At 52.3% G+C, this 15,601-nt stretch overlaps 1 protein-coding gene across 1 annotated transcript in view; it reads right to left on the bottom strand.

Moving 5' to 3' along the window:
* Positions 1-4,267: 4,267 nt before the first annotated feature.
* The window catches only part of LOC133556244 (all-trans-retinol 13,14-reductase-like), a 34,050-nt gene continuing 22,716 nt past the window's right edge, over positions 4,268-15,601 (bottom strand). Inside the window, exons 11-12 of the mRNA XM_061905978.1 lie at positions 5,664-5,823; positions 4,268-4,693 (exon numbers count right to left, since the gene is read on the bottom strand). Coding sequence (XP_061761962.1) covers positions 4,542-4,693; positions 5,664-5,823 — 312 coding nt within the window. The 3' untranslated portion in view covers positions 4,268-4,541. The remainder of the gene's footprint in view (positions 4,694-5,663; positions 5,824-15,601) is intronic.

The raw sequence follows: 15,601 nt of genomic DNA on the forward strand, positions 1-15,601 counted from the left end.
GTACAATCGGCTGCCAGGAAGAACTGCATTAGGGATGTGAGGAGGGAGAGACATTGCTTTGTCCTTGCTGAACACGGCTGCTAAGTCGTGGTATGCACTGGGAACTCGGGAAAGATCCACCGGAAGTGACACTGTTTTGGTTTATCAGGGTGAATGATTGCAGATTTGAGACAATTAGAGTAGCAGTGGTTGCTCCAGGCCAGAATTTTGCCCGTGGCCCAAGAGATGTGAGGGTCATGCTGGATTAGCCAAGACCGGCCTAGGACGAGAGGGGCTACCGGAGCGTCCAGAACCCAGAAGCTGATGATTTCTGTATGGTTGCCAGAGAGGGTGAGAGACAAAGGTTTAGTACGGTGCTTAATAGGCCCCAAAGGATGGCCATCAAGGGCTTGGGCGGACAATTTTCAAGCGGTATTAATGGTATACCCTTTTCTTGGGCGTACCCAAGGTCAATGAAGCTCTCGTCGGCTCCGGAGTCCAGATATGCGTCCACGAACAATGTCCTAACTTCCCAAGTCAGTCTTGCTGGAAACAGAATACTAGGCTTCTTACGAGAAGGAGTTGTGGGGACAGAAGTATGTCTCACCAAGATCTCCTTGACTGATGAGCCTGATCCTTCTGGCCGAAAGGTGCAGTTACGTATGTGATGATATACCCGGCCACAATAAAGGCAGAGGTGAAGTTGGAACCTCCGTTCCCGTTCCTCGAAGTTGGGACCTGCCAATTTGCATAGGATCAGAAGGTGTGGTTAGAACTGGACCAACTGCGCCAGACTGTTTGTTGAGGGTTTGGTTGGAATAGCGAGAGTGTTTGGCTGAAGAAGGGCTGCCACAGTCGCTCCTCCTCTCTGCTTCCCGTTCAAGAAGGCGTTGGTCAAATAACAAAGCTAGCTCAATGAGGTCCTGACAAGCAGAAGGTCTGTCCCGTAACAAACCATCCTTAATGGTTTCATTAAGTCCCCTTCTATATGCGCTCAGAAGTGCCTTGTCCTACCATCCACTCTCCGCTGCCAGGGTTCGAAACTCCAATGTATATGTAGCCACAGAGCGGAAGCCCTGTCGAATAGAATGGAGTTTGGAGGCCGCGTCTCCGCCATCAGCGGGAGGATCAAAGACCGCCAAAAATTCTTTGCAAAAAGTGGCATAATTTGTGTTTAATCCCAAAGTTTTGCTGAGCGCTGATGTAGCCCATTTCAGCGCAGGCCCCGAGAGTAAAGAAAACAAAAAGGATATTTTAGCACCATTGTTAGAATATCTTGGGGGTTGGTGTAAAAAAATTAACTCACACTGTACCAGGAAGCCACGACAAAGTTCAAAATTCCCCTCAAAGTTCTTAGAGTTGGCAATCCTAGGTTCACGGAGTGGTGTAGCTTCCCTAGTGGCGAGTGTAATGGGTGCACTAACAACTGGTGTGGAGGGTGTCACCTGACCACTGCTGAAGTTGTCCAATCTGGCCAATAGACTGGAAAATGCAACGTCCAAATTGTCTTCCAGTGTGGAAAAACGATCCTGATGTTGATGCAGGACAGTTTGGATGATGGACAGGTTGGTAACTGGGGAAGTCTGGGCCCGAGATCCGGCCGAAGAATTAGGGGTGCCGTCTGGTTCCATCTTGGTGGGAACGTACTGTTAAGTTGCTACTGGGGAAGGAGACGGCACGGCAATGGGATGTCAAGTTCAATAGGTTTATTAAATACTTGATGTTTACGTGGAGTGTGTATGCTACTATGTGTCTGCATGAATGACTATGTGTGGAATTACCATATGTAAATACCGTGAGGTTTGTTGAGGTGCGTGTTGGATGTTCAGCGTGCAAATCCGAGTGGGGAAGAAGCCAGGGGAAGTCCAAGGTCCAAGCAGGGGTCAAAGGCAGGAGAGGAGGTCCGAAAGTCCAAAGTTAGATCGAGGATCCAGGAAGGCAAACAGGTCCAGGAGGGAAACAGCAGTGGTGATACGAGCACTGTGGGAAGAGCGGGAGACACAGGGATCAGGGGAACAAAAAGGCAACAAGGAAAACAGGCAACGAGCAGGATCAGGCGGTCTATCAGATACGTGGAGCTTATGGGTAGTAGATTACGTTCCCACGTCGAAGAGTCAGCGTCGACCGTTCTTATACTGCCGTCCTTCATCCATGCCAGGTGTGTCAGTCGTTGATTGCCGCAAGCTGCGGCGGAGAGTGGGCGCGGTCTGCCTAATGAGCGTCAGGGCGTGTTTGGTGTCTCCAGAGGTGCTTCTGCATGCTCCAACAGCAGAGGGCAGCACAGAGTGTGTGTGTGACACAACAAACACTTACCTTTCACTCTTTGAGTAACCTTTGTTCTGCCATTTGCGTATTGGCGAGCGATCTCAGAATCCGGGAACATATCCTCCACGGATTTGTTGTAGACATCCGTAAATGATAACGGGATGTTGCTTCCAGCTATCAGCATAGCCATCTTTATCTCAGCATAAGATACCATTGGGTCTACCGTCTCCATTTTGCGAGGTGGCCCACAATGCTGGGTTGTGAACGATGCTGCGCTGCGGACGCTTTGTGCTTCGCTGACCGTTCATGGCTGAATATCCGTTCACCGTGTTGAATGGAGAAGTCTGTTCTACAAAATTTACAGGCAACATACCCCTTCCCCTTCGAACTCTCCTGGATAAACTGAAATTCTTGTTTCCAATTGTTCTGGAACTTGCAAGCGTATTTCTTCATTTTGTCCATCGACGGTGTAACATATTGGGTTGGAGTCACTAACCAGACGACATGATAAAGTTACGTCTCTTTACTGTGGGCTTCAGAACAAATGTAAAATATGTTTACTTTCTATTCTATGTACAGTAGATGGCAGTATTGTCCTGTTTAAGAGGGTCACAACATTGAGTCAGGTCTGACTCAGTGTTGGGGGGCGTGAATTTCGGGAGATTTTCGGGAGAAAATTTGCCCCGGGAGGTTTTCGGGAGAGGCGCTGAATTTCGTGAGTCTCCCGGAAAATCCGGGAGGGTTGACAGGTATGATGACTCTTAAGGGTTACAGCTGCAAAATTAGCGAAGCAAAAATAGCTTGAAAGGTTAGCATGCTGGAATGCTAATATTTTTTCCTCACCGTTATTTTTTACCAATGACAATCAGCCAATTATAATGCTTTCAAAACAGGCAGATGTGTGGGCTGCTTTAAGGTCCTTCCACCCTCATTGGGGTCATTCAGGCATTAGAGGGGCTGTCACGCCAAATGTCTTCCGAGGGGAAGGTTTTTGTGGGGGGAAGAAATTTGCCGGGACACAGCCATCTATTTAGGGGCAATGTTCCTGGGTTGCAGCCATCTTGGTGGGGGCAACGCTACTACATAGCAGCTGTCACGCCAAATTTCTTCCACCCTACAAAAACCTTCCCCCCGCCCCCCATTTACTTCCGTGGTCATGATTAATACAGACGTTTTGTTATAGCTATATTATAAAAATATAACGCTATATTATAAAAATACAGACGTTTTGTTAACGCTATATTATAAAAAATAAAAAATAATTAAAAAAAAAAATTTACAAACAAGCTATGGGATGACATAAGAGGAAACATAAGAACACGCTAAGTAAATGTGTAATCCGGTAAGTGCTTGTGTTTATAAAAAAAATATTTTTTTTTATAATATAGCATTAACAAAACGTCTGTATTAATCATGACCCCGGAAGTAAATGGGGGAGGAAGGTTTTTGTAAGGGGGAAAAAATTTGGCGTGACACAGCAATCTATTTAGGGGCAACGTTCCTACATGGCAGCCATCTTGGTGGGGGCAAGGTTCCCATTGAAGACAATGCATGTACAATACAAATAAATCCTAACGAGCTAATTTCTTAACACATTTTAACGCAGTAGACTTTATTATCACCATCCAAACGTGTGATATAAGTAAGTTTTGAGTCTAAGAAAGGGACGTGTCACTGGAGTACATGTGAATAGTTGTTGATTACATAATTATCAGTGCAGCATTTCTAAAGTTACGTATTTATTATTGCTATATTTGCTTCTTAATTAATATTATGAGTAGTCCTTGTGTGTGTTCAACTTACTGTCTTGTGCCCTAAATATTTCTGTTGTATCGTGGGTAAATGAAGTAAAGCTATATTCTTTGGTGAGCTACATTCACTTCTGCTAGAAAGACTTTTGATTTAAGAAACTTGGAGCATGAAAATAGTCACCAAACTTGCCAGCATACGTCAACAAAATCGAGGAACGTCAAAGCTCCTATTGTCTTTACTGTAAATAATAAACAACAATCCACAGCAACAATGCGAAGTAAACCTTTTAGTCTCACTGAGCACAAACCATAACAACAGATTTTTCGGTATTGGTAACAAATATTAATACTTCAATAAATCTATGTTTCAGTATAAGTGAAACATGTTAATTCTACAATAAATATTTGTTACAGTATTGGTAAAACATGTTAATAATATAACAAATCTATGTTACAGAATTGGTAAAACATGTTAATACTACAATAAACAACACAATAGTGAAAAGTAATATGTATCTGCAGACACCTGATACATATTTAGGGTTGTCATGCTGACTTTCGGGTGAGTTTATGTTTTTTCTTCATACGGGACTTCAGGGCCAGCAGGTCGATGTAGAGAACCTGATGGAGGACAGCTGAGGCACACAGAAGTCCTCCATGCAGCGCTCCGGCCATTCCATTACAGAACACGTCCTGCCCTGTAAACAGACAATCAAACAAACAAAGAGATAAACAAACAGATAAAAAAACAAACACACAAAAATATAAAAAACAAACAGATAAACAAAAAAGACATAGAAAAAATTGAGAAAACAGAAAAACAAACAAACAAATCAACAAACAGATAAACAAACACAGACAAACAAGCAGATAAACAAAAAACAAACAAAAATACAAAAATATAAACAAACAAACAAATAGATAGATAAACAAAAAGACAAACAAAATAGAAAAACAGACAAATATACAAAACAAACAAACGGACAAACAGATAAACTAAAACACAAACACAAAACACACAAAGCAGAAAAACAGACAAAACTGTAACGACCCGGGCGCATGGTGATGCGGATTTTCGTTCTCCCAGGAATGCAGACGGGCTTCGGACACAGCGTGCAGGTAGGAAAAAGGATTTATTAAGAAATAAATAGCACTAAGGCAAACAACTAAAAGAACTAGCATGGGAGCTAGAAAATAAAGAGCCTAGCGTGGAAGCTAGCAGGTAGCGAGCAGGAAACAGAACGTCGTTACTTGTTGTACGAAGACAAACTAGGAAGCCAGATAGACTGACCGGAGAAGGCAGGCTTAGATAATGACAGTGATTACAAAACAGGTGTGCATCCGGAACAAGCGGCAGGTAAAAATAATACGTAACTATGGTAACCAACTGAGAATTGCACAAACAGGAATCGAAGGAGTCCACAACCAAAAGAAAACACAAAAGACTCAAAAATCTAATCATAAAATGATCCGGGCAGTGGATCATAACAAAAACAAACAAACAGACACCAAGATAAACAAACAAACAAAAACACAGATAAACAAAAAGACAAACAAAACGGATAAAATGGACAAAAATATAAACAAACAAAAAACAAACAAACAAATAAGAAAGAAAAAAGAAGGATCAGTGGGTGTTGGAGGTGAGAGGGCGCCGCTAGTTCTCACCTGTCAAGTAGAGACCATCCACTGGGGTTTGTGGTCTGGTCCTAGCCACCGCCTGTGGGGTGAAGCGCTCCAAGTTGTGTTCAGCACCGTACATCTCACCTCTGGGGGCGCCCAGGTAGTGCACATTAGTCAGGGGGGTGGCAGCGTCCACCATCACCACCTGCACAGGTAGTGCACATTAGTCAGGGGAGTAGCAGCATACAGCATCACCACCTAGCTGGTAGCGCACATTATTCAGGGGGGTGGTAGCGTGCAACATCGTCACCTGCGCAGGTACTGCACGTTAGTCAGGGGATGGCAGCGTCCACTACCACCACCTGTGCAAGTAGTGCACATTAGTCAGGGGGGTGGCAGCGTCCACTATCGCCACCTGCGCAGGTAGTGCACATTAGTCAGGGGATGGCAGCGTCCACCATCGCCACCTGCGCAAGTAGTGCACATTAGTCAGGGGATGGCAGCGTCCACCATCGCCACCTGCGCAAGTAGTGCACATTAGTCAGGGGGGTGGCAGCGTCCACCATCGCCACCTGCGCAAGTAGTACACATTAGTCAGGGGGGTGGCAGCGTCCACCATCGGCACATGCACAGGTAGTGCACATTAGTCAGGGGATGGCAGCGTCCCCCATCGCCACCTGCGCAGGTAGTGCACATTAGTCAGGGGATAGCAGCGTCCACCATCGCCACCTGCGCAGGTAGTGCACAGTAGTCAGGGGATGGCAGCGTCCACCATCGCCACCTGCGCAGGTAGTGCACATTAGTCCGTTGGGTGGCAGCGTCCACCATCGCCACCTGCGCAGATAGTGCACATTAGTCAGGGGATGGCAGCGTCCACCATCGCCACCTGCGCAGGTAGTGCACATTAGTCCGTTGGGTGGCAGCGTCCACCATCGCCACATGCACAGGTAGTGCACATTAGTCAGGGGATGGCAGCGTCCACCATCACCACCTGCGCAGGTAGTGCACATTAGTCAGGGGATGGCAGCGTCCACCATCGCCACCTGTGCAGGTAGTGCACATTAATCAGGGGATGGCAGCGTCCACGATCGCCACCTGCGCAGGTAGTGCACATTAGTCAGGGGATGGCAGCGTCCACCATCGCCACCTGCGCAGGTAGTGCACATTAGTCAGGGGATGGCAGCCTCCACCATCGCCACCTGCGCAAGTAGTGCACATTAGTCGGGGGATGGCCGCGTCCACCATCGCCACCTGCGCAGGTAGTGCACATTAGTCAGGGGATGGCAGCGTCCACCATCGCCACCTGCGCAGGTAGTGCACATTAGTCCATTGGGTGGCAGCGTCCACCATCGCCACCTGCGCAGGTAGTGCACATTAGTCAGGGGATGGCAGTGTCCTCCATCGCCACCTGCGCAGGTAGTGCACATTAGTCAGGGGATAGCAGCGTCCACCATCGCCACCTGCGCAGGTAGTGCACATTAGTCAGGGGATGGCAGCGTCCACCATCGCCACCTGCGCAGGTAGTGCACATTAGTCCGTTGGGTGGCAGCGTCCACCATCGCCACCTGCGCAGGTAGTGCACATTAGTCAGGGGATGGCAGCGTCCACCATCGCCACCTACGCAGGTAGTGCACATTAGTCAGGGGATGGCAGCGTCCACCATCACCACCTGCGCAGGTAGTGCACATTAGTCCGTTGGGTGGCAGCGTCCACCATCGGCACATGCACAGGTAGTGCACATTAGTCCGTTGGGTGGCAGCGTCCACCATCGCCACCTGCGCAGATAGTGCACATTAGTCAGGGGATGGCAGCGTCCACCATCGCCACCTGCGCAGGTAGTGCACATTAGTCCGTTGGGTGGCAGCGTCCACCATCGCCACATGCACAGGTAGTGCACATTAGTCAGGGGATGGCAGCGTCCACCATCACCACCTGCGCAGGTAGTGCACATTAGTCAGGGGATGGCAGCGTCCACCATCGCCACCTGCGCAGGTAGTGCACATTAGTCAGGGGATGGCAGCGTCCACGATCGCCACCTGCGCAGGTAGTGCACATTAGTCAGGGGATGGCAGCGTCCACCATCGCCACCTGCGCAGGTAGTGCACATTAGTCAGGGGATGGCAGCCTCCACCATCGCCACCTGCGCAAGTAGTGCACATTAGTCGGGGGATGGCCGCGTCCACCATCGCCACCTGCGCAGGTAGTGCACATTAGTCAGGGGATGGCAGCGTCCACCATCGCCACCTGCGCAGGTAGTGCACATTAGTCCGTTGGGTGGCAGCGTCCACCATCGCCACCTGCGCAGGTAGTGCACATTAGTCAGGGGATGGCAGCGTCCTCCATCGCCACCTGCGCAGGTAGTGCACATTAGTCAGGGGATAGCAGCGTCCACCATCGCCACCTGCGCAGGTAGTGCACATTAGTCAGGGGATGGCAGCGTCCACCATCGCCACCTGCGCAGGTAGTGCACATTAGTCCGTTGGGTGGCAGCGTCCACCATCGCCACCTGCGCAGGTAGTGCACATTAGTCAGGGGATGGCAGCGTCCACCACCGACACATGCACAGGTAGTGCACATTAGTCAGGGGATGGCAGCGTCCACCATCGCCACCTACGCAGGTAGTGCACATTAGTCAGGGGATGGCAGCGTCCACCATCACCACCTGCGCAGGTAGTGCACATTAGTCCGTTGGGTGGCAGCGTCCACCATCGGCACATGCACAGGTAGTGCACATTAGTCAGGGGATGACAGCGTCCACCATCGCCACCTGCACAGGTAGTGCACATTAGTCAGGGGGATAGCAGCGTCCACCATCGCCACCTGCACAGGTAGTGCACATTAGTCAGGGGGATAGCAGCGTCCACCATCGCCACCTGCACAGGTAGTGCACATTAGTCAGGGGATGGCAGCGTCCACCATCGCCACATGCACAGGTAGTGCACATTAGTCAGGGGATGGCAGCGTCCACCATCGCCACATGCACAGGTAGTGCACATTAGTCAGGGGATGGCAGCGTCCCCCATCGCCACCTGCGCAGGTAGTGCACATTAGTCAGGGGATAGCAGCGTCCACCATCGCCACCTGCGCAGGTAGTGCACATTAGTCCGTTAAGTGGCAGCGTCCACCATCGCCACCTGCGCAGGTAGTGCACATTAGTCAGGGGATGGCAGCGTCCACCATCGCCACCTGCGCAGGTAGTGCACATTAGTCAGGGGATGGCAGCGTCCACGATCGCCACCTGCGCAGGTAGTGCACATTAGTCAGGGGATGGCAGCGTCCACCATCGCCACCTGCGCAGGTAGTGCACATTAGTCAGGGGATGGCAGCCTCCACCATCGCCACCTGCGCAAGTAGTGCACATTAGTCGGGGGATGGCCGCGTCCACCATCGCCACCTGCGCAGGTAGTGCACATTAGTCAGGGGATGGCAGCGTCCACCATCGCCACCTGCGCAGGTAGTGCACATTAGTCCGTTGGGTGGCAGCGTCCACCATCGCCACCTGCGCAGGTAGTGCACATTAGTCAGGGGATGGCAGCGTCCTCCATCGCCACCTGCGCAGGTAGTGCACATTAGTCAGGGGATAGCAGCCTCCACCATCGCCACCTGCGCAGGTAGTGCACATTAGTCAGGGGATGGCAGCGTCCACCATCGCCACCTGCGCAGGTAGTGCACATTAGTCCGTTGGGTGGCAGCGTCCACCATCGCCACCTGCGCAGGTAGTGCACATTAGTCAGGGGATGGCAGCGTCCACCACCGACACATGCACAGGTAGTGCACATTAGTCAGGGGATGGCAGCGTCCACCATCGCCACCTACGCAGGTAGTGCACATTAGTCAGGGGATGGCAGCGTCCACCATCACCACCTGCGCAGGTAGTGCACATTAGTCCGTTGGGTGGCAGCGTCCACCATCGGCACATGCACAGGTAGTGCACATTAGTCAGGGGATGACAGCGTCCACCATCGCCACCTGCACAGGTAGTGCACATTAGTCAGGGGGATAGCAGCGTCCACCATCGCCACCTGCACAGGTAGTGCACATTAGTCAGGGGATGGCAGCGTCCACCATCGCCACATGCACAGGTAGTGCACATTAGTCAGGGGATGGCAGCGTCCACCATCGCCACATGCACAGGTAGTGCACATTAGTCAGGGGATGGCAGCGTCCCCCATCGCCACCTGCGCAGGTAGTGCACATTAGTCAGGGGATAGCAGCGTCCACCATCGCCACCTGCGCAGGTAGTGCACATTAGTCCGTTAAGTGGCAGCGTCCACCATCGCCACCTGCGCAGGTAGTGCACATTAGTCAGGGGATGGCAGCGTCCACCATCGCCACATGCACAGGTAGTGCACATTAGTCAGGGGATGGCAGCGTCCACCATCGCCACATGCACAGGTAGTGCACATTAGTCAGGGGATGGCAGCGTCCCCCATCGCCACCTGCGCAGGTAGTGCACATTAGTCAGGGGATAGCAGCGTCCACCATCGCCACCTGCGCAGGTAGTGCACATTAGTCAGGGGATGGCAGCGTCCACCATAACCACCTGCGCAGGTATTGCACATTAGTCCGTTGGGTGGCAGCGTCCACCATCGCCACCTGCGCAGGTAGTGCACAATAGTCAGGGGATGGCAGCGTCCACCATCGCCACATGCACAGGTAGTGCACATTAGTCAGGGGATGGCAGCGTCCACCATCGCCACCTACGCAGGTAGTACACATTAATCAGGGGATGGCAGCGTCCACCATCACCACCTGCGCAGGTAGTGCACATTAGTCAGGGGATGGCAGCGTCCACCATCGCCACCTGCGCAGGTAGTGCACATTAGTCAGGGGATGGCAGCGTCCACCATCGCCACCTGCGTAGGTAGTGCACATTAGTCAGGAGATGGCAGCGTCCACCATCGCCACCTGCGCAGGTAATGCACATTAGTCCGTTGGGTGGCAGCGTTCACCATCGGCACATGCACAGGTAGTGCACATTAGTCAGGGGATGACAGCGTCCACCATCGCCACCTGCGCAGATAGTGCACATTAGTCAGGGGATAGCAGCGTCCACCATCGCCACCTGCGCAGGTAGTGCACATTAGTCCGTTAAGTGGCAGCGTCCACCATCGCCACCTGCGCAGGTAGTGCACATTAGTCTGTTGGGTGGCAGCGTCCACCATCGGCACATGCACAGGTAGTGCACATTAGTCAGGGGATGACAGCGTCCACCATCGCCACCTGCGCAGATAGTGCACATTAGTCAGGGGATAGCAGCGTCCACCATCGCCACCTGCGCAGGTAGTGCACATTAGTCCGTTAAGTGGCAGCGTCCACCATCGCCACTTGCGCAGGTAGTGCACATTAGTCCGTTGGGTGGCAGCGTCCACCTTCGCCACATGCACAGGTAGTGCACATTAGTCAGGGGATGGCAGCGTCCACCATCGCCACCTGCGCAGGTAGTGCATATTAGTCAGGGGATAGCAGCGTCCACCATTGCCACCTGCGCAGGTAGTGCACATTAGTCCGTTAGGTGGCAGCGTCCACCATCGCCACCTGCGCAGGTAGTGCACATTAGTCCGTTGGGTGGCAGCGTCCACCATCGCCACATGCACAGGTAGTGCACATTAGTCAGGGGATGGCAGCGTCCACCATCGCCACCTGCGCAGGTAGTGCACATTAGTCAGGAGATGGCAGCGTCCACCATCGCCACCTGCGTAGGTAGTGCACATTAGTCAGGGGATGGCAGCGTCCACCATCACCACCTGCGCAGGTAGTGCACATTAGTCAGGGGATGGCAGCGTCCACCATCGCCACCTGCGCAGGTAGTGCACATTAGTCAGGGGATGGCAGCGTCCACGATCGCCACCTGCGCAGGTAGTGCACATTAGTCAGGGGATGGCAGCGTCCAACATCGCCACCTGCGCAAGTAGTGCACATTAGTCAGGGGGGTGGCAGCGTCCACCATTGCCACTTGCGCAGGTAGTGCACATTAGTCAGGGGATGGCAGCGTCCACCATCGCCACCTGCGCAGGTAGTGCATATTAGTCAGGGGATGGCAGCCTCCACCATCGCCACCTGCGCAAGTAGTGCACATTAGTCGGTGGATGGCAGCGTCCACCATCGCCACCTGCGCAGGTAGTGCACATTAGTCAGGGGATGGCAGCGTCCACCATCGCCACCTGCGCAGGTAGTGCACATTAGTCCGTTGGGTGGCAGCGTCCACCATCGCCACCTGCGCAGGTAGTGCACATTAGTCAGGGGATGGCAGCGTCCACCATCGCCACATGCACAGGTAGTGCACATTAGTCAGGGGATGGCAGCGTCCACCATCGCCACCTGCGCAGGTAGTGCACATTAGTCAGGGGATGGCAGCGTCCACGATCGCCACCTGCCCAGGTAGTGCACATTGGTCAGGGGATGGCAGCGTCCAACATCGCCACCTGCGCAAGTAGTGCACATTAGTCAGGGGGGTGGCAGCCTCCACCATTGCCACCTGCGCAGGTAGTGCACATTAGTCAGGGGATGGCAGCGTCCACCATCGCCACCTGCGCAGGTAGTGCATATTAGTCAGGGGATGGCAGCCTCCACCATCGCCACCTGCGCAAGTAGTGCACATTAGTCGGTGGATGGCAGCGTCCACCATCGCCACCTGCGCAGGTAGTGCACATTAGTCAGGGGATGGCAGCGTCCACCATCGCCACCTGCGCAGGTAGTGCACATTAGTCCGTTGGGTGGCAGCGTCCACAATCGCCACCTGCGCAGGTAGTGCACATTAGTCAGGGGATGGCAGCGTCCACCATCGCCACATGCACAGGTAGTGCACATTAGTCAGGGGATGGCAGCGTCCACCATCGCCACCTGCGCAGGTAGTGCAAATTAGTCCGTTAAGTGGCAGCGTCCACCATCGCCACCTGCGCAGGTAGTGCACATTAGTCCGTTGGGTGACAGCGTCCACCATCGCCACCTGCGCAGGTAGTGCACATTAGTCAGGGGATGGCAGCGTCCACCATCGCCACATGCACAGGTAGTGCACATTAGTCAGGGGAGGGCAGCGTCCCCCATTGCCACCTGCGCAGGTAGTGCACATTAGTCAGGGGATAGCAGCGTCCACCATCGCCACCTGCGCAGGTAGTGCACATTAGTCAGGGGATGGCAGCGTCCACCATCTCCACCTGCGCAGGTATTGCACATTAGTCCGTTGGGTGGCAGCGTCCACCATCGCCACCTGCGCAGTTAGTGCACATTAGTCAGGGGATGGCAGCGTCCACCATCGCCACATGCACAGGTAGTGCACATTAGTCAGGGGATGGCAGGGTCCACCATCGCCACCTACGCAGGTAGTGCACATTAGTCAGGGGATGGCAGCGTCCACCATCTCCACCTGCGCAGGTATTGCACATTAGTCCGTTGGGTGGCAGCGTCCACCATCGCCACCTGCGCAGGTAGTGCACATTAGTCAGGGGATGGCAGCGTCCACCATCGCCACATGCACAGGTAGTGCACATTAGTCAGGGGATGGCAGCGTCCACCATCGCCACCTATGCAGGTAGTGCACATTAGTCAGGGGATGGCAGCGTCCACCATCGCCACCTACGCAGGTAGTGCACATTAGTCCGTTGGGTGACAGCGTCCACCATCGCCACCTGCGCAGGTAGTGCACATTAGTCCGTTGGGTGGCAGCTCCACCGTCGCCACATGCACAGGTAGTGCACATTAGTCAGGGGATGGCAGCGTCCACCATCGCCACATGCGCAGGTAGTGCACATTAGTCCGTTGGGTGGCAGCGTCCACCATCGCCATCTGCATACAACACCAACAACCTGCTTGTACTTTCTGCTCTCTATCTCCCTCTGGTGGCACTATGTGGGAGGGAGCTCGGAGACACACCTGAAGGCCTGACCACCTGACCATCTAGATGCCTGCACACCTGATCATCCGACCATCTGAACAGCTGACCACCTGATTATCTGACCACCTGATAATCTAACCACCTGATCACTCAACCACCTGCATACCTAACCACCTGATCCTCTGCAATTCTGACCACCTGACTACCTGATCATCTGACCACCTGATCACCCAACCACCTGATCATCTGACCACATGATCATCTGCATATTTGAACACCATGACCACCTGATCATCTGACCACCTGTATATCTGACCACCTGATCACCCGACCACCAGCACACCTGATAATCTGACCATCTGAACACCTGACTACCTGATCATCTGAACACCTGCACACCTGATCCCCTGATCATCTGAACACCTGCACACCTGATCCCCTGACCACCTGATCATCCAACCACCTGCAAACATGAACACCTGTTTATCTGACCACCTGAACACCTGACTACCTGATCATCTGACCACCTGATCATCTGACCACTTGATCACCCAACCACCCAACCACCTGATCATCTGACCACGTGATCATCTGCAAATCTGAACAGCATGACCACCTGCACACCTGACCACCTGATCACCCAACAACCAGACCACCTGACCACCTAACCACCTGACCACCTAACCTCCTGAAAATCTGAACAACTGACCACCTGACCACCCGACCACCTTACCACATGAACATCCTGAGCCTTCTCTAGCAGAACTTAGATGACAACAAGGGAAGCTGGAGCCTACTCTTGCAGACCTTAGATGACAGCAAGTGAAGCTGGAGCCTACCCCAGCAGACCTTAAATGACAACACGTGAAGCTGAAGTCTACCCGAACAGACCCTAGATGACAGCTAGTGAAACTGGAGCCTCCCGCAACAGACCATTGATGACAGCAAGTGAAGCTGGAGCCTACCCCAGCAGACCCTAGATGACCACAAGTGAAGCTAGAGCCTACCCCAGTGGACATTAAATGACAGCAACTGAAGCTCGGGCTTACCCCAGTAGACACTGAATGACAGCAAGTGAAGCTGGAGCCTACCCCAGTAGATTTTGGATTAAAGCAAGTGAAGCTGGAGCTTACCCCAGTAGACCTTGGATGACAGCAGGTGAAGCTTGGCCTACCATAACAGACACTGGATGGCAGCAAGTGAAGCTGGAGCCAATCCCCGGTAGACGTTGGAGGACAGAAAGTGAAGCTGGAGCCTACCCTAGCAAACCCTAGATGAGAACAAGTGAAGCTGGAGCCTACCCTGGTAGACCTTAGATGACAGCAACAAAAGCCTACCCTCGTAGACCTTGGATGACAGCAAGTGAAGCTGGAGCCTACCCTAGCAGATCTTGTATGATAGCAAGTGAAGCTGGAGCCTACCCTAGCAGATCTTATATGATAGCAAGTGAAGCTGAAGCCTAACCCAGCATACCTTAGATGACAACAAGTGAAGCTGGAGCACACCCCAGCAGACCTTGGATGACAGCAAGTGAAGCTAGAGGCTACCCTAGCAGATCTTAGATGACAGCAGATAAGGCTGCAGCCTACCCCAGCAGACCTTAGATGTCAAAATCTGAAGCTGGAACCTACCCCAGCAAACCTTTGATGACAGCAAGTGAAGCGGGAGCCTACTCCACTAGACCTAGAATGACAGCAAGTGAAACGGGAGCCTGCTCCACTAGACCTTGCATGACAGAAATTGAAGCTGGAGCCTACCCCAGTAGACTTTGGAGGACAGCTGTCAGGCTTTCCCCTGACAGTTTGTCTATGTTTTAGTTTGTTCCTCTGCATTTGTCTGTTTCCTCTGTGTTTAGTATCTCCTGTCTTTAGTTCCTGTCTAGTGCTCTTATTTTGGTACGGCTTCCTGTTTGTCTCCCTGTGTCCTGGTTTCACTCAGCTGCGGCTGATTGGCATCTGGTCACACCTGATGTCAATCGGCCAGCTCCTATTTTACCTGCTTTGTTCCTCCAGTCAGTGCTGGATCATTGTATTGTCATTCGGACTTGTATTGTCGTTGCTATCGTGTCATGTTGTTTTGTTACAGCTACTACCTGTGGTGCTACAGTTTGTCCTGGTCGTCGTAGTTGTAAGCTGTTTCTGTTAGCATT

This window comes from Nerophis ophidion, linkage group LG07, assembly GCF_033978795.1.
Source record: "Nerophis ophidion isolate RoL-2023_Sa linkage group LG07, RoL_Noph_v1.0, whole genome shotgun sequence".
Lineage (NCBI taxonomy): Eukaryota > Metazoa > Chordata > Actinopteri > Syngnathiformes > Syngnathidae > Nerophis > Nerophis ophidion.